This window comes from Equus quagga, chromosome 1, assembly GCF_021613505.1.
Source record: "Equus quagga isolate Etosha38 chromosome 1, UCLA_HA_Equagga_1.0, whole genome shotgun sequence".
Taxonomy (NCBI): domain Eukaryota; kingdom Metazoa; phylum Chordata; class Mammalia; order Perissodactyla; family Equidae; genus Equus; species Equus quagga.
In genome coordinates, this window is record NC_060267.1 from 34852556 (window position 1) to 34871777 (window position 19222).

Consider the following 19222-nt stretch of genomic DNA (forward strand, 5'->3'; position numbering starts at 1 on the left):
CTCACTTGGTCATGGTGTATGATCTTTGTGTTTTGGGTTTTTGTGTGTGGGTTTTTCTTGGTGAGGAAGATTGGCCATGAGCTAATATCTATGACCAATTTTCTTCTTTTTGCTTGAGGAAGGTTGTCACTGAGCTAACAGTTATGCCAATCTTCCTCTATTTTGTACGTGGGACGCCACCACCTCATGGCTTGATGAGCGGTGTGCAGGTCTGTGCCTGGGATCAGAGCATGCAAACCCCAGGCTGCCAAAGTGGAGAATGTGAACTTAACCACTGTGCCAGCGGGCCGGCCCCAGTGTATGATCTTTTTAATGTGCTGCTGAAATTGGCTTGCTAGTATTTTGTCGAGGATTTTTGCATCTATATTCACCAGGAATATTGGCCTGTGGTTTTCTTTTGTTCTAGTGTCCTTGGTTTTGGTGTCAGGATAATGCTGGCCTCATAAAATGAATTAAGAAGTGGTCCCTCTTCTTCAATTTTTTGAAAGGGTTTCAAAAGGATTGGTGTTAATCTTCTTTAAATGTTTGGTAGAATTCACAGTGAAGCAATCATGTCCTGGGCTTCTCTTCATTGGGAGGTTGTTGAATACTGTTTCAATCTTCTTACTGGTTATTTTTCTGTTCAGATTTTCTGTTTTTTCCTGATTCAGTCTTGGTAGGTTGCCTGTTTCCAGGGATTTATCCATTTCTTCAAGGTTATCCAATTTGTTTGTGTATAATTGTTCAGAGCAGTATTTTATGATCAGTATTTTTCTGTGGTATTAGTTGTAATGTGTCCTCTTCCATTTTTTATTTTATTTATTTGAGTCTCCTCTTTTTCTTAGTGTAGCTAAGGGTTTGTCAATTTTGTTAATCTTTTCAAAAAGCCAACTTAGTTTCACTGTTTCTTTAAAAAATTTTTAAAAAATTGTTTTCTATTCTCTATCTTTTTCATTTCTGCTCTAATCTTTATTATTTCCTTCCTTATGCTGACTTTGGACTTTTAGTTTGTTCTTTTTCTAGTTCCTTGAGGTGTAAAGTTAGGCTAGTTTTTTACTTATTTTTACTGAAGTATAGTTGACATACATTATATTAGTTTTAGGTGTACAACATAGTGATTCAACATTTATCTACATTACGAAATGACCACCACAGTAATTTTAGTAACAATCTGTCAAGACACAAAGTTATTACAATATTATTGACTGTATTCCCTATGCTGTACATTATATCCCCATGACTTATTTATTTTATAACTATAAGTTTGTACCTCATAATCCCCTTCACCTATTTTGCCCATCCCCCACCCTAAGGTTAGGTTATTTGAGATTGTTATTCTTTTTAATATAGGCATTTATCACTGTTAACTTCCCTCTTGGTACTGTTTTTGCTGTATGCCATAGGTTTTGACATATTGTTCTCATTTTTGTTTATTTCAAGACATTTTCTAATTTCCTTTTTAATTTCTTCTTTGTGGTTTTTCAGCAGTATGTTGTTTAATTTCTACATGTCTGTGAATTTTCGAGTTTTCCTTCTGTTATTGATTTTTAGTTCTATTCCATTGTGGTTGGAAAAGATATTTAAAATGACTTCAATCTTCTTAAATTTGTTAAGACTTGTTTTGTGACTTAACATGTGATCTACCCTGGAGAATGCTGCATGTGCACTTGAGAAGAACGTATATTCTGTGGCTATTGGGTGGAATGTTCTGCATACTTCTGTTAGGTCCATTTGGTCTATAGTATTGTTCAAGTGTGCTATTTCCATATCGATCTTCTGTCTCAATGTTCTATCCATTACTGAAAGTAGGATATTGAAGTCTCCTACTGTTATTATATTGCTATTTATTTCTCTTTTCCATTCTGTCAATGTTTACTTTATATATTTAGGTGCTCTGGTATTGGGTGCATATATATTCATAATTGTGATATCTTCCTGGTGAACTGACCCTTTCATCACTATATAACATCCTTCTTTGTCTCTTATAACAGTTTGTGACTTAAAGTCTATTTTGTCTGATATAAGTATAGCCACCCCTGCTTTCTTCTTGTTAGCATTTGCATGAAATACCTTTTTCCATCGGTTCACTTTCAGCCTATGTGTTTCCTTAAATCTAAAGTGAGTCTCTTGTAGACTGCTAATAGTTGAATCTTGTTTTTAACCCATTCAGCCAGTCTATGATTTTTGATGGGGAAGTTTAATCTATTTAAAGTAATTATTGATAGGGACGGACTTCCTATTGCTATTTTGCTAATTGTTTTCTGTGTATCTTGTAGTTCTTTTGTCCCTGTTTTTCTCTCTTCCTGTCTTCCTTTGATTTTTTTTGTATTGATATGTTTTGATTCCTTTCTTTTTCTTCTGTGTATCTTCCATGGGTATTTTCTTTATGGCCACCATGGGGCTTACATAAAACATCTTATAACAGTCTACTTTAAGATGATAAACTTAACTTCAATCACATACAAAAAAGTACACTTTTACTTCTCCCCCACACTATTGATGTCACAATTTACATCTTTTTATAAAGTGTATGCCTTAACATATTTTTATAGTTTTATTTACTTATAATACTTTTGTTTTTTAACTTTTATCTTAGAATTAAAAGTGGTTTACCCACTTTTATAGTGTTATAGTATTACAGTGTTATGTATTTGTCTATGTATTTACACTTACCAGCAAATTTCCTACTTTACTATGCTTTCATATTACTGTTTAAGGTCCTTTTAATTCAGCTTGAAGAACTCCCATTAGCATTTCTTGTATGGCAGGTCTAGTGGTAATGAGCTCCCTCACCTTTTGTTTGTATGGGAAAGTATACCATCTTCATTTTTGAGTTTTGTTGCTTGGTTGATGTTTACTTTCAGTACGTTGAATACTTTACAGAAGGGAGAAGCCAGTCCCTTCTGGCTTGCAAGGTTTCTGCTGAGGAATTCAGTGATGAATCTCAAGGGGATTCTCTTGTACATGACAAAACTATTCTCTTGTTGCTTTCAAAATTCTCTCTTTGTCTTTGACTTTTGACAATTTGATTATAATGTGACTCAAAGTGGATTTCTTTGGGTTCATCTCATTTGAGATCCATTGGACTTCCTGGATCTGGATGTCTTTCCCCAGATTTTGGAGGGTTTTAGTCATTATTTCTTTGAATCACTTTTCTGCTTCTTTCTTTCTCTCTTTTCTTTTTGGGAGTCCCATAATACATATCTTGGTCTCCTTAATGGTGTTCCATACGTCCCTTAAGTCTTCTTCATTCTCTTTTCTTTTTACTCCTCTGACATTCAAGTTCGCTGATCTTTTCTTCTGCTTAATCTAGCCTGATACTGAACCCCTCTAGTGAATTTTTTGGTCCAGTTATATTCTTCTGCTCCAAGATTTCTGCTTGGTACTTTTTTATAGTTTTTATCTCTTTGTTGATATTCTCACTTTGTTCATGCATTGTTCTCCTGATCTTGTTGAGCATCTTTATGACAGCTATTTTGAATTCTCTGTGAGGTAAATCATTATCTCTGTTTCATCAGTCTCAGCTTTTGGAGATTTATTTTGTTCCTTTGTTTGGGAAACATTTCTCTGTTTCTTCATTTTCCTTGACTCTTTTTGTTGGTATATGCATATTAGAAAAAACAGCCACCTCTCCCAGTCTTCACAGACTGGACTTGCACAGGACAAAATCCTTATCAATCAGTCCAGATAGAGATTCTGGGGGTGTCTCAAATATTCATGCTAGTTTAAGCCACCATTTTTGTTCTTAGTGAGTCCTACACATCTAGGTTATGATGATCCCATCATTGCTCTAAGATGGGTGTGACAGAAGCCAGTATTTTAGGCCACCCCCAGAAAAGCTAGGATGTTGGGTGCATGATCCAACTCTTTCTTTCCCCAAGGAGAAGCTTGGCCGTGGGACTTTTCATCTGCTTACTTTGTGTTGAGCTAGGGAAGGGTCTATGATGAGTGCTTGTGTGCTTATTCCAACCACTGTCTTTGTTCTCAGTATCCCCCAGGTGTCTACAGTTTGCCTAATTCTGTCTGCACTCTGAGACAGATGAGCCAGAAGCCAATATCTTGGGCATTCCTCAGAAAAGCTGGGATGTTAGACACACCGTCCAACTCTTTCTCTCCTTAGGGAGAAACTGGAAGCTGGGAGATTCCTTTCAATCATATGGTCCTGTGCCAGGAGCAGGAACTATGGCAAAATGTATCTAGAATTTTCCTATCAGTATTGACGTGGCTGGTTTCATGGTGATCCAGGGTGCAGGAGCCTCTCAACTAATTTATGGATTTCTCACAAAAGGAATTTGTCCATGTATTACTATTTAATCATGGTATCCATTGGGGGAAGGAGGGTCCAGGGCCTCCTATTCTATCTTCTTGCTGACTTCACCTCCTCTGTTTTTTTTTTTTTAAGACATCAGTTTTATCTACTTTTCTCCTTTCCAGTAATAGCCTAAAGTCTCAAGTGTCCATTATTCTCCAAGGGAAAGTAAAAGAGCTGTTACGAACAACAGAAATCCATATTTAATAATACTAAAACTATTAATCACTTGGAGGTATTTGCACCTATAAGACAACAACTTTTATGTACTTTATGAATCATAATAATCTTACAAATAACTTTTTAAAAAATTAGATAGTACCATCTATTAAAGATATTCATCAGATGTTGAAACTTTGAAGATTTTTCTTCCATAGAGATTTTCATTATCATGTTCAGAAGCATAGTGTTAGCTTTGGGGGTCTGTTTTGAAATTCAACAACTCTCCTTGCTAACATGTCCTAATGCTAAATCTTGATTTCTACTCCTGCCAAGTCTGAGTCCCACCCAGAGTTTGCTATCTAAATAGCACCCCGTTTGCCTTGTTTTCTGACAAAATACCTCTAAGTCAAGGATGACTCTTCTCTTTCTTACAATCCCACATCTAATTCACTAGTATATCAGATCTGACCCATCCTCAAAATATAGTTTGAATCTGATCATCTCTTATCACCTTCACAACTATCACCCTGGTTCATGCTACACCTTTCACTTGGACTATTGCAAATAACTCCTAACTCAGTGGCTTTTTTTTTTACCGTGACCCAGTAAATACTTTATATTTCAACCAAGTACACATACAGCTGAAACAAAAATTTTATGAAACATTACTTACTCTTACTATATGCAATGCATTCTATATTTTATATTTATTTTTAAAAATAGGTCATAATAAAGTAAATTGATTTCAGGATCTCTCATTGGTAATCTGTTATTGAAAAAGCCCCTCTCACTGGTCTCACTGTTTTCCCTCTTGCCCTCTGTAGACAGTTCTCTACCTACAAGCCAGAATGATCTTTCAGAACACAAGTCATATTATTTTTCTGCTTATAACCCTGTGATGGTTTCCCATCCACTCAGAATAAAATCTCATTTCTTAAACATGAACTGCAAGGCTGTGGACCCGATCCTTGCCTATCTCTCTGACCTCATCTCCTACCACTGCCCAGCACTCACTCCATCCCAGCCATGCTGGCCTTTTGCTGCTGCTTAAATGTATCAAACTCACTACAACCTCAGGGCCTTTGCAGTAGCTATTTCCTCTCCTAGAACACTCCCCAGATCATCACATAGCTCACTCTCTCACTTCCTTCAGCCATCTGCTCAATACATCACTTCTTAGGCCTTCTCTGGCTATTCTTTCTAAAATTAAGTCCTCTTGCTCCCGTCATTCTCAGTCTTCTTATCCTGCTTTAATTTTCTTCATATCACCTACCACTTCCTGGCATTATATCATATAATTATACGTTTATTTGTTCATTATCTGTGTCACTTAATAGATGTTAGTTTCATGGAGGCACAGATTTCTACCTTATTTCCTACAATTCATTAGCACCTAGAAAAAAAAAAAGTCTGGCACAAAGCTGGCCCTTGAATGTGTATGAATGATGACATGCTTTCCTCACCAAGCCCTCTGAGAGCAGTTTTTCCTTTCACTGCCTCTCCTTGACTCACTCAATTCTTTCCAGTCCTCAGCACTGGAGCCTGTTTATCTTACACCAGAATGGAAGCCTTCTCTCCCTCAGGAAACAGCTCCTGAAAGTTTATCTTTAATAAAATTTCCAGCCTCACCTAAGCATAGAATTCTCTCTCTCATCCCTACAAAATACTCCACTCATTTGTTTACTCATAGTTAAAACCCACAGCCAAATCATTTTGTGTGTAGCTTCTATATGGCTTTGTCTGTTTTAAATTATATCTAGAAGGCAGAAGCTAAATCTTCCCTACATTGATGAGTATTTTGCCCAATGCTAGGTTGAGTATTTTTAATGAATGTTATACAAAATTTTAACAAGTAGACGGCGGGAGATTAATAGTTGAAAGAACGTAGGTTTTGAAGTCAAATTTATCTAGGTCTGATCCCAGCTGTCACTTAATCCCACTTGGGTGACCTTGGGCAAGTTATTGAATCTCTCTCGAGATAAATGTATGTCAAATTCTTAGTACTATATCCAACAGTAAACTCTTGACAAATTGTACCTACTATTATTTAACTGGGCTGCCGTGTGTCTAGTAGGGTAATACAGAACATTCACTTACTCAGAGATGACATTAATGCAGGCCTCCCTCCAAATAGTTCTTTGGTTGCTAAACAGAAGAATTTCAATGCTCCCTTTTGTGGAGATGGCATCTGTGTAAGGAAGCTGCATTTCCACTTAACCCACAACTTCACCACTATGGGGAAGTCTGGGCCGCCTGCTTCTTAGGAAGAGCAGAAGATCATTTTTTTGAGAGTCCCAAGTGGTATTAACCTCTCTCTGGTATCTAGTTTCCTTATTTTGCAGAAATAAAATAGTTTCTTCCAGCCATTTTCTTTAAGTAATGTTGGTCTCTAACGACATTTACTTTTTTACTTTATTCAAATTCAACATACACCTATATTCATTCATTTATTTAAAATTGTTTCTTAAGGGAACATTTAGCATGGTTAGTAGCTATATAAATAGTGGTCACCAAAAGATATAATCACTGTTCTTGTTTAGTACGTGGTTTACAGAGTGTACAAATTTTAAGAATTTCCTCATAAAATCATAAGAATTAAGGTGAGAGGAAGGGTAAGATGGTACGTTATTTTACATTTAGAGTCCTCTATTCCCCATGACTTTTTTTCTTTTGAGGAAGATTAGCCCTGAGCTAACTGCTGCCAATCCTCCTCTTTTCTCTGAGGAAGACTGGCCCTGAGCTAACATCCATGCCCATCTTCCTCTACTTTATATGTGGGACACCTACCACAGCATGGCTTGCCAAGCGGTGCCATGTCCGCACCTGAGATCTGAACCAGTGAACCCTGGGCTGCCAAGAAGCGGAACGTGCGCACTTAACTGCTGTGCCACCGGGCCGGCCCCTCCCCATGATTTCGTTTACTTGAAATTGAATTGACTAGTGCCCGATGTGATACGTTATATGCTGAGATGGAATATGAAGCCCAATGGGATAAAAGTCAACAGATCCAATATCAAGTTATTCCATTAATAGATCTATTTGTAGACTATCCATTAATAACTCTCGGATCTTGATCAATTCACTTTACATCTTTATTGCCTCAGCCCTTTATAAAATTTTGAGGTTTTACTAAATAATCTCTAAGGCCCCTTTTGGTTAAAAGAATTCTATATTCTTGTAATTCTAAATTCTTTCTCTAGGGAAAATAACTCATTATACTGGTTTCCACAGATTTTAGAGCTTACTATTTGCAATTTTGAATATAAAAGTTAATTTCACAATTCAAAAATTGTCAGACAAAATGTTTTCCCTAACAAAGTGTCATCAGAAATCAATGTATACAACTTGAAAAAAGTAAACTGAACACCGGGGCACAATCACCAATGTGTCATGTGTATACAGCATGGGTTTCTTATATATAAATGATTGTCACCTGGAAAGAAATTCTTTTCTGAAATATAAATATTCCAGCCTGAATCTCTTCAGAATCTCTATCAATTTAACAAACTCTTTATCGAGGGATTCTTTGTGGTTTCCCAAGCGGTTCAGCATTAATATCGAAAGATTTAGCTTCTCTTCCATGATATATTTGAATTCCTATAAGAAAAGACACAAAACAAACTCCACCATTCCAGTGTTCAATATAAACAAATGTCAGAGGCAATATAAAATGCTGTGGCTATTCTCATCTCAATAGTATTCACTGTTACTGGACCCTAAAATTCTGATTGAACAGATACAATTCTCAATTGCCCAAAGATTGATTATCTTTTAATTTGACTATCTCAACTTAACAAGTATGTATTGGGTACCTATCATGTGCCTAAAATTGAGCTTTATTTTCTTTTTCTTACAATGAGTGGGTCTCTGACCATTTCATCAATAACCACAATTGCTTTAAAATAGGGTGGAATAAGGAAATGCAATAAAATCAATATTTGTTAATTAGCATACTTAAAAGCAACTTTTAAAAAAAGGTTAGTTTGGCAAAGGGGTTGAAATTAATATTACAGATTTTTCAGAGTTTACTTCTTGCTTTATAGCTTAACTTTAGAGGCTGACAGATGTTAGAAAATCATATGGCAGTCCAGAAGTACAGACAACTAGTGATGGATAAATTGAAGAGATTTCTGCTTGTATGCTTCCTTTCTAACAAAACTGGGAATAACTACCCCAGAAGTTCCCATTTTTCCAATGTTCTGCTAATTTCTAGGATAATAAAACTGTCGGTCTCAGGAACAAGATTTTTTTGCACAATAATCATTCTATGAAAAGCAGAGAATTTTAATAGGCCAAGGAAAAAATCCAAGCTTAGATTAGTCAGTTCTTACAAGGATTCAAATAAAAACATCTTTTCATTAAATAATCTTATTTATTCTTTGTCTATCTGTGTCTGTCACACATAACATATCCTCACACTCACTCTCTCTTTCCTCACGCTCACACTCACACACACTCATCTTAACCCTCACCCTCTTACTGTCACCTACATACGCCCACTCATACACATCCCCAGACACACACTCTACACATATCATCAGACTGAGATAGCAGAAGGCAACAATAAAGTCTTAGAAATGGTACTGTATATAATAAGTATTACCTGGATTAAGAAAGCAGAAGAAAAACCAATATCACAAAATATGGAACACTTACAGTAAGCTTGTTCTCCCACTTTTCTTTCACAGTAATTTCTGGATTAGTTACCCACTGTAGAGAGCTATCAATGAGGGTTTCAACTTCAGAAACTTCTCCATGCTGAAAAAGAGTTCCACATCTTCAACTAGGAATGCACGTGAAAGGCATATGCTATGATATGAGAAGATGTAATTTAGACCAACATTCTACTATCTAGATAATTCAAGAAGATACCAGAGAGAGTGTCTTCTCATCTAATGCCACCCAGTGACTTTCCTTTATCCCAGCATATTGCCATGTGTAGATGCTAACCCTTATCAGGTGCTCTAGACATGCTAAATATATACAGATAGACTCATTTTCCAGAACAAAACCTACCCATTTTCATTTCCGTCTCAAGTAGAAGGAAACAAGCATTTTCAGGGATTTTTTTTTTCATTCATCAAACTAAATGCTACCTATTCTATGCTAAGGACTGTGAAAGGGACTAGAAATACTAACATGAAGGTGTTGTTCTCTGCTTTCTCTGACCATCTAGAGTTTCCAGTCAAAAGTCAAAATGAAGAAAGAGGTACTAGCCATTAGCTAGAAGGAAACTGTTCAACAGATAGTGTGTCTTCAATGTTTTGATACTAAAGATTAACCTGTAGGAAAAATAAGCTCAAGCAATCCATACCTAGTGGTCAACCTGTTACTCTTGACTGACCCAGAACTAGAAGACCAACTTGAAGATTTGAGAAAAATCTCTCTTCATAGTAGGATTAACTTGGGTCTCAACTACTCACAGATATGCTTGTTCTCAGCAAACAGGCTGAATTATCAGGTCAATTATCTGCAGAGAACCATAGCCAGTGAAACATCAGGATATGCGTATGTTACACAATACCAGTTTGTGAAGCATAACTCTGAATTCCACTCCCTCTTGTTCCAGTTCTCTCAGGAACAGTGGCATTGCTTGGTCCATCATCATGTCTGGAGATGACAAGCTGACTAAATTGCACTGCCACTCGGTTTCATTGTTCTGAAACAATTACCAAAATGTCCACAACTCTCTCATTCTAATAAAGAACATTCATTATTTTTATTTTATGAAAATGCTGCCCATGGGTCAATGAAATTGTCCCCATCAAACAATACTAAATAGTCTCACAGAATCTTCCTACATCCCAAAAAACTGTTTGCATTTCTCTCTAGGATGGCTTCAACTTAACATTTATTCATTCTTCAGGAAAACTCATTTATCCAATAGATAATATTTACATGTTGGTGAAATAAATTGCTACGGCTCCAATTTTATGAAAATCAGGAAAGGTAAAGAAATTCACAGATAAAAAAATTTGGGGGGTCAGGGAGAGTGCTCAATGTGTCCTACTGAAAATAGACTGGTTTCTTTTGTCTCTCTTCCATTCACAGAAGACACTAGATGATGTTTCACAAAACATATTTCTTACACTTCTCTCAAAGTTTGTCTCCTATTTTACATATATGACAATACATCTAACTTTCTTCTTGCTGTCTGTTGGAAAAAGGTCAGAGGGCTGTTATTTCCAGATTCCAATTAGAAGGCAAACTTCTTAATCTATCAGTGGGGTAACCTTCAGGCAGGACTTGGCCAGCGGTTTAACCTGTTTAGAAGTATAGAACTTTACAGGCTGGTATCTTGACATCATCATTATCTCAAAGGACTGAGGATAAAAACACACTGCCATGGCAGATTCACCACCATTCCATTCAGTCTGGCAGTTTGGCTCGGTTTCAAAAACACAAGTAAAATGATGAGTAGTTGAAACAGAACGTCAGGAAAGCATAGCCCTCAGCAGAATGTCCAAGGCTGCCTGAGAAGGCTTCAGATGAAGGCAGCATATGTTGCCCCTGCATCCTTGGCGGGAGAAATTCAAACAGCATTTGCCCCAAAGACATTTTTCCCTCTCCTTTCAAGGTCACATCACACCTGTTGACAGGAGGACATTCTGATATATCCATCGTCCACAGACACGGAGAGAACATCAAAGTAGTGAAAAGAAAGCAATTTGCATTTCCTAACATAACAAGCACAAAACTGGAAAGTACAAAGGAGTGAAAAATACAGTTCAGGGAAGAGGGGGTCCCAACATTTCACCCCCAAGAAGGCTTTTGATTGTTTCTTCCCATACGTAAAAAACGGGGTCTACCTAACAAACTAAGATTTTTTGAAAGTAATAATTCATTTTGCCATTTTAAAATTAACGAAAAATATATAAAAATGCTAATTTCTGTTCAGAATGGAATAATCACTGTCATTAAATTGGGTTGGTACAACTACATCCTAAAGCCAAGAAATTTCACGTTGTGTCTGAGTATCTTTATTGTTGGTCGATGCATTTACTTTAGGGGTTTAGGGAAATAATGAAAATTAGTTCACGCATCTCTACTGCTTCCTTTAGGACCCCACGCTGGGGATCAGTGCAGGTAGTTTGTCTCAAAAATATCAAGAATATAAAGATTTCGAAAGCCCAGATTCACTGAACGCACACTTCCACAACCCCATGCTTGAGCTTCACTATGGTTTTCGGCCGTAATTGGAAAAACATCCGTTCTTCCAGGCTAAGAGACTCTAGACTTGGATTCTAAAAAACTGTCAACAGATACCCTCAAAACATCACAGGTGCTTTTCCGCAACCTATGGACCTTGATTTAATAGTAAGCTATTGCATGTGGTGATTATTTTTAAAGGCTTCCATTTGATGGTAATTACCTACCTCTGCAGACTGAGCAAGAATGAGTTCACAATGCAAAGATTTTTCTCCATCAGAGATGATACTATTAGGCTCTCCATGAAGATTCAACTGGATCCCATTTCTTGAAAAACAAAAACAGTAGTCCAGTCTGGTTAGGTGTGCTTCCAACATTATATTTAAGTCACCAGAACAGGGTTTGTTTATCACCAAACAATCGGTAAGTACTCACATGTGCCAAGGATTGTATAAGGCACTTGGGAATACAGAGAGCAATAAGAGACAGACCCTGTCTTCCCGGAGCTGCACAGTCTAGTGACTCTAGGTAGTTGCAAACAAGTAGGCCACACTTTTTTGTTTTTTTTTTAAGAATTGGAGCCAATAGTTAAAAATTAGAAAATTTGCTAAAAATCTAGATTGCTAGCTTTTCTTAAAAAATCAGACGATGTGGCCACACTGGCTCCATATATTCTTGACACAACAATTAGCTGGAGCTAAGCAGAGTAGCCCCCTCTGCCTTTATCTGGGGAATGCACTTTTCTCATTCGTCACTCTCATAACGTAAGTGTGTGCCCCACCGCCCTGGTCTTACTCGTTTTTGTTATCTGAGTGGCTCCTGTGGACTCCTGGACTAGCATACTACACATATGTAGAAACAAACAATTATAATATAGGACGATGTGTGTTAGGAAAGAGGTCAGAACAACATGCCATACATGCACTCAAAAGGATTACTTCATCTCAAGGTAAGAGTGAGGCAAGCGAGGGTCACGGAAAACTTGTGAAAAAGTTCTCTTAGAGAAAAAGCAGAGAAAATATCACTTACTGAGGTACAGAAGAAAAGAATGTGGCACATTCAAAGAACTGCGTATGGCTCAGTAGGTCAGTAATGTAGGGGAGGCACAGGAGAGAAGGCTGACGAGGAGTAGCTCTGTACTTACATGACGAGTTCCTGTTGCAAGTGCTGTAACTCATGAGCCAGTTTGTTTTTATCCCCTCGTAAATTCTGGAATCACATACAACAGTAGGCTGTACATGTTACTCTGGTGGGGGATTTACATTTGCATTTAACAAGCCCACCTTGCAAACTCTGAGATTATGGTATACCTCTATAATGCTTCCATATTCAATGATGGTTGACTTAAGTTCTTCTATACTTAAATCCTTCTGAAAAGCAGAAGAGAGAACTAATCACACATAGATGTATGAGTCCACCAAATCATATTTATTAGACTACCAATCTGAGCTACAGAAGAATTGTAATGCCCAATGATCACGAGACCTTCTACCAATCTCACTATTTTCAAACTGAACCAGTCTGTGTTTATAGCTAAAACCACACAAAAAGCAAAGGACAGCAAGGCAGTTATATCTAATTGGTGTGATTATGTTCTGTGTTTGCCGGGCCCAATGGAATCAAAGCCTGAAACGTAATTCTTGAGTGAAAGTCAAAACTATATTTATTAACATGATACATGAAGGAAAAAAATCAGTCTTTACCTGCAAATGACAAAGGAATTATTAAGGCATCCAATTTTATACAGTTTAAACAATATCTCTGTTAAAATCATAGTTTTGTACTGCAAGACCAGAGGGTACGGTCAGTGTGTGACCTGTAATTTTATCCCATGACTAGCACGGTGCCTGGCACATGGGAAGCGCTCAATCAATACCTTTGAATGCTGAGCAGAAGTGCAAAGTGGTGGAAATACCAGAGTTATGGACGAAGTGAGCAGCCACCACTACCACAACGTCACTACACAGAGACAGAGGACACCCACAATGAAGAGATAAAGTTAGTACAATATTCAGTACCCCTGTCAATGTCCACAAGCCATGAATGACTCCTTTGCAACTTCATAAATGCAGGGAAAGGAAAAGAAGAAATATTGCTCTTGCTTCACTTCCCTGTCTTGGAATGTGGAAGTTTACTAACTTAGGCTGTGTCCTTCTTGGGTCTCTTAAAGCCACCATAATCAGCATTTCTGTAACTGGCATCCTTTGTTACCTGATAGGCTATGGTCACACGATACAAGGATAAATAGAAAGATTATCTAGCTATCTAGCTGTCTAGCTATTTCACAATCAAACAAGCAAGGTAGAAAATAATTTGGGAATATACTCTTCTTCCCTAAAATGAATGACTACATACTCACTGGTATTGTTATGAATTAGAACCGCATCGCCAGTATCTAGCCAGTGACTGGTAAATTGGCGCACTGATATTTGTTGTATAAACGGATGAACACCACCAGAATTTAGAGAGGATATGCTAAAACTTATCCTTGATAAAGAAGTCAGTATTCTTCATTCAGAAGAACATTTCTGTGAAGTACTATGAAGGAAAGTCTTGTGTCAAAATTTAGAATCAGTTACTTTAACAGGGGTGAAGTTACACAAATGAACATCTCCTTTATGACTTGTAGAGAGCTAGCCAATCCCACGGGACTTCACGGGAAGGGACAGTACCAACCTTCTGCAAACTTGCGTCTTTACTAAGTAAAGCGTTCTCATACGTGTGTAACTGCATCTGAAAAGTAACAAATTTAGGGAAGGCCACTGAGACACTGCTTTGGGAAAGGACAGTGCCACAGAATCATTTCAATATTGAGACGTTTCTGAAGCGCCTTTAACATGCATATGTTTTTCACTTTATAAAGAACTTTCACATCAGCCTCACAACAACCCTGGAGGCCGGAGTCATTGTCCTTCCTTTACCAGTGAGGAAATGGAGGCTCAGCACCATTCAGAGACTTGCCCAATGTCACACATGGCAAGTGACAGAACTGAGCCTAGAATATGAGTCTCCAGCTCCAGCCAAGGGCCCTTCACACTTCATATACTAAGGAGACACGGAGTCTTCATTTTCTTAGTGAAAATGAAAATCTTGATAGGACATGAACAGACTCTCTGTGGACATATAGAAGGCTCTTCTTCTTTTAAAAACATCGTTTAAAAATGTTCATGATTTCTTTTAGCAAAATAAATATTAAGGCTTTATCAGTTTATTCAAAACAAAAGCAAGCTTGTTGGCATTGGCTTCTAAATACAATACAATTGATAAATATGTACATTGAATTGAAAACCTAGAAACATAATCAGCATAGTCAGAAGTACAATCATTATCATAATCATATATATTTGGTATCCCTTTATAGTTCTAAAGGTATTTTCACATAATCATCTCATATGAATTTCCAACAAGCTTGTGGATTAGTTAGAAAATATCATACCCATTTAGTAGGTGAGAAAATTGAGACTTAAAGAGGTTAACTACTTGCTTGAGGTTATAAAGCTTTTAAGTAGAGAAGACAGGATTTGAACCCATGTTTTCTGGCTCTTTCCACTAGTTTATGACAGTCGTGTTTTCCAAAGACAATCATTCCTAGAATAAAATTAATTTTAATGTCTAAATTATAACTGCTATAATATATGTATATGTAGATATACACAAGGAATTTGGATGTCTGCTAGGAAACTTAAAAATTTCACATATAGACATGAAATTTAAGTCCATCATCATTTCAAACGTATACTACAACAAAAAACACTGCTCAAATAAACCATTAGAGGGGCCAGCCCCATGGTCAAGTGGTTAAGTTTGCACGCTCTGCTTCGGCGGCCCAGGGTTTCACCGGTTGGGATCCTGGGTGCAGACATGACATTACTCATCAGGCCACGCTGATGTGGCATCCCACATGCCACAACTAGAAAGACCCACAACTAAAATATACAACTATGTACTGAGGGACTTTGGGGAGAAAAAGTAAAAACAAAATCTTAAAAAAAAAAAACCATTAGAGATAACAATAAGTATGACACAAATTTTTAAATTCATTAATAACTGCCTTTGTATCCTGATGAGAATGTATGGCAGATATAACAAAAATACATACTAAGTATAGACTTTTTAGATGCAAAATAGATAAAAATCATTTTTGTAAGGCATCGTCCCTTAATTCAGTCAAGGATAGATTTTCCCATCTCTCCTCATTTTCCATCTTAAGAAGGTACAATAGCTGAAATCTTTCCTGACAGGGATTTACAAAATCAGATACTGTTAAGTTAGAAATTGCCACTATAATAAAAAATATAAATAATAACAAGAGTTGGCAAGGATGTTAGAGAAATTTGAAGTCTTATACACAGCTGGTGGAAACGTAAAATGGTAGAGCCACTTTGGAAAACAGTCTGGCAGTTCCTCAAAAGGTTAAATGTATAGTTATCATATGATCCAGTAAGTCCTCCCTAGGTATATACTCAAAAGAAATGAAAACATATGCACATACAAACACTCATACATGAACGTTCATAGCAGCATTACTCATAATACTAAAAAAGTAGAAATGGCCCAAATGTCCATCAACTAATGAATGAATAAACAAAATGTGGTATATCCATACAATGGAATATTATTGAGCGATAAAAGGAAATGCAGTATTGATATACGCTATAACGTGGATGAAACTTGAAAACACTCTGAGTGAAAGAAGCCAGTCACAAAAGACCACATAATGTGTATGATTCCATTTACATGAAATGTCCAGAACAGGTAAATCTATAGAGACAGAAAGTAGATTAGATTAGTGATTGTCTAGGGTTGGGGTTGGCAGCGGGTAGGGAGGATGGGGAGTGACTGTTACAGGAATTTCTTTTGGGATGATAAAAATGTTTTAAAATTGGTTTTGGTGATAGTTGCCCAACTCTGTGAATATACTAAAAACCACTGACTTGTATACTCCAAGTGAGTGAATTTAACAGCACGAATATTATATATCAGTAAGGCGTTAAATTAAAAAAAACCAGAAACTGCCTTTTATATAATTCAGACATCTTGAGGAGTACAGATTTCAAAATTCATAATCAAAGTTTATTGTGTCAATGAGTCATATACATCCTTATAGAGTAAAATTAGTTTGATGGAAGAAAATATTTTACCAGTATTTGGGAAGTGCTTACTTGGTGCTCTGTCTCAGTTTTAGACAATTCCTCTATCTTCTTTTCCAATTTATATATATCCATAATATTCTTAGTATTCTAATGTAAAAGAAGATCGTATTCTTAGATTTAGAGCAAAAAGTTAAAAGAACATCACAAAGTCTTTTCATCATTAACATTGTGGTACACTTTAAACTAAGGGACAAAATTTAAGACTTTATCCAAAGAATAACATGATACATTTAACATGACCATCCAGGGATACTCTCAGTAGTCCCTTCTTATCTTCCATTTCACCCTCACTTCCTAGTCATACCTTCAAACTTGTCATTACCAGCAACTGTGATGCCTCCCTTATCTTAACGGCAAGCATCTCATTCTTCAACCACCACTTCTTATCTTTCCTGATTACTTCTTTGAGCACCAACAAACCCTCAATCCCCACTAACGCCTGAAATAAATTGATCCTATCACCTTCTCATTATCCTTCCACCTTCCCATGAACTCAGCCCCCTCCCGACACAGCTTACATTCTTCCATGGCCAATCATAAAAATCACTCTCTTCCACATCCCTCCAATTCCCTTGCCTCTCCCCTACTTCTCAGTATTTGCTTGATTCCAGTTTGCCACCTACTCCATGCCAGCACTCTTTCAGATAAACATTGTTAAAGAAAAATACAAATGAATCAACAGGTCACACGTGAAATTCATAACTTTTAACTTCAATGTTTACTGGTGATCATATCATATAATCCTAGTCCATTCACACGGCCATTTGCCTAAATCAGGGATTTTCAAACTACACCAACTTCCCATCTCCGCAGGCCAACTCTGGTTGACCACCTGGCTTTGTAAATAAAGTTTTATTAGAACACAGCTGTGCTCATTTGTTTTCATATTGTCTATGGCTGCTTGCACACTACAATGGCAGCAGTGAGTGGTTGCAACAAAGGCCTTTTAGACAGGCAAGCCTAAAAACGTTTACTATCAGGTCCTTTACAGAACATTTGCCAAGTCCTAATCTATTTTGTTCCTTCTCTCTCCTTGAACTTCCAAGACTTCCTCCAACATCCTCACTCTCAGCTGATGACTTTGCTTGGTATTTCACTGAGACATCAGAAAGAATTAGATGAGAACTTCGATACTACCTGAATAGATAATAAATACCTTTGAATATGTTATAAAGCATTTGATGACCTGAACACTTCGCTCCACCTCTACTGCTACTGCTTTGGTCTAAACCTCCATCAGTTTTTGCCTGGATTATTAAGGGCTTCCTGATTCGTCTCCCTGCTTCTCCCCTTGGGCCACTATAGTCAATTCTAAGCCCAACAGCCAGAGTTACCTGGTTAAAATAGAAATTAGATCATGTTACTCTTCTGCTCAAGACCGTCCAACAGCTCCCATCACACTCAGTGTAAACAGGTAGAGTCCATACAATGCCTACACATGACCCCATGAGTCTGGCTCTCTGCAGCTCTCTGCCGCACCTCTTGCCACTTGTTCCCTCTGCTCCAGCCATGCTGGCCTTGCTGTCCCTCAAAAGTAGCAGGCAGGCTACAGCCTGAGGACTTTGAACTTGCTATTTCTTCTGCCTGAAATGCTCTTCCACAGATAAACCTCCTTTCCAGTTTTCAACCAAATGATTAACTTCGTAGCGCTACTTTTCCTAACCACCTTAGTTTAAATTGCATTCCCCCACAATTTTGTCTTCTGCTTTTCTTTTCTCCACAGCACTAACCACCATCTAACATGCTAGTTCCACATGGGCTATTTTGCTTAAGCTTGTACCCTCAATACCTAGAGTACTGCCTAGCACATAGAGGTCTCCCAGTGAATATGTGCTAAATGAATGAATGAATGAATGAGAGCAAGTAACTAGCCAAACCACTGAGCTGTTACTCTTCACAATGCATCAGATTTTTACCTCCTAAAGGAATCTTAGTTACCAGTATCATTCATATGTGTTTTCTAATGTACATCAATCATTGTAGTGCTATCTCATGATGAAGGGTTCCAAATCATCTTCCTTCTGTCTTAATTCTAAATTGGTTTGGTACAATTCTTTGATGCTGGTCAATCATGTTAAATATGAGGAGAAAAATATCTTACATGGGGAGCTTAATAGTAAAGCACTAGTTTCACAAAAACCTGACCTTGTAGATATAACACGCCTGAATCTAATGTAGGGGTTCCCCCCCCATCTTTAATTGTTCCTTTCCAACCCACAATGAAATGTTTTTAATGTCCATGTGATCCATATTTTGGATAAAAATATCTCCAGTAAGCTTATATAAAGCCCAAATAAAAAATCATGCATGATACTTGACATTCAAAAGGTACCTATAGAGAATTTCCCACCAAAATAGTAACTTACTAGTAGCTTTGTTACTTGTTCTTTCAATGCTTTAATTCTGTGGCTTAAGAAAAATATTATATAGAATTATTCTTTTTTTAAGAGATTTTATTAACATTGCCTAA

At 37.1% G+C, this 19222-nt stretch overlaps 1 protein-coding gene across 1 annotated transcript in view; it reads right to left on the minus strand.

The window, feature by feature from the left end:
• The window catches only part of IRAG2 (inositol 1,4,5-triphosphate receptor associated 2), an 88023-nt gene that overhangs the window by 48207 nt on the left and 20594 nt on the right, over positions 1-19222 (minus strand). The window contains exons 9-16 of the mRNA XM_046642015.1: positions 16762-16839; positions 14276-14332; positions 12910-12969; positions 12744-12808; positions 11827-11926; positions 9975-10109; positions 9107-9208; positions 7884-8047 (exon numbers count right to left, since the gene is read on the minus strand). Coding sequence (XP_046497971.1) covers positions 7884-8047; positions 9107-9208; positions 9975-10109; positions 11827-11926; positions 12744-12808; positions 12910-12969; positions 14276-14332; positions 16762-16839 — 761 coding nt within the window. The remainder of the gene's footprint in view (positions 1-7883; positions 8048-9106; positions 9209-9974; positions 10110-11826; positions 11927-12743; positions 12809-12909; positions 12970-14275; positions 14333-16761; positions 16840-19222) is intronic.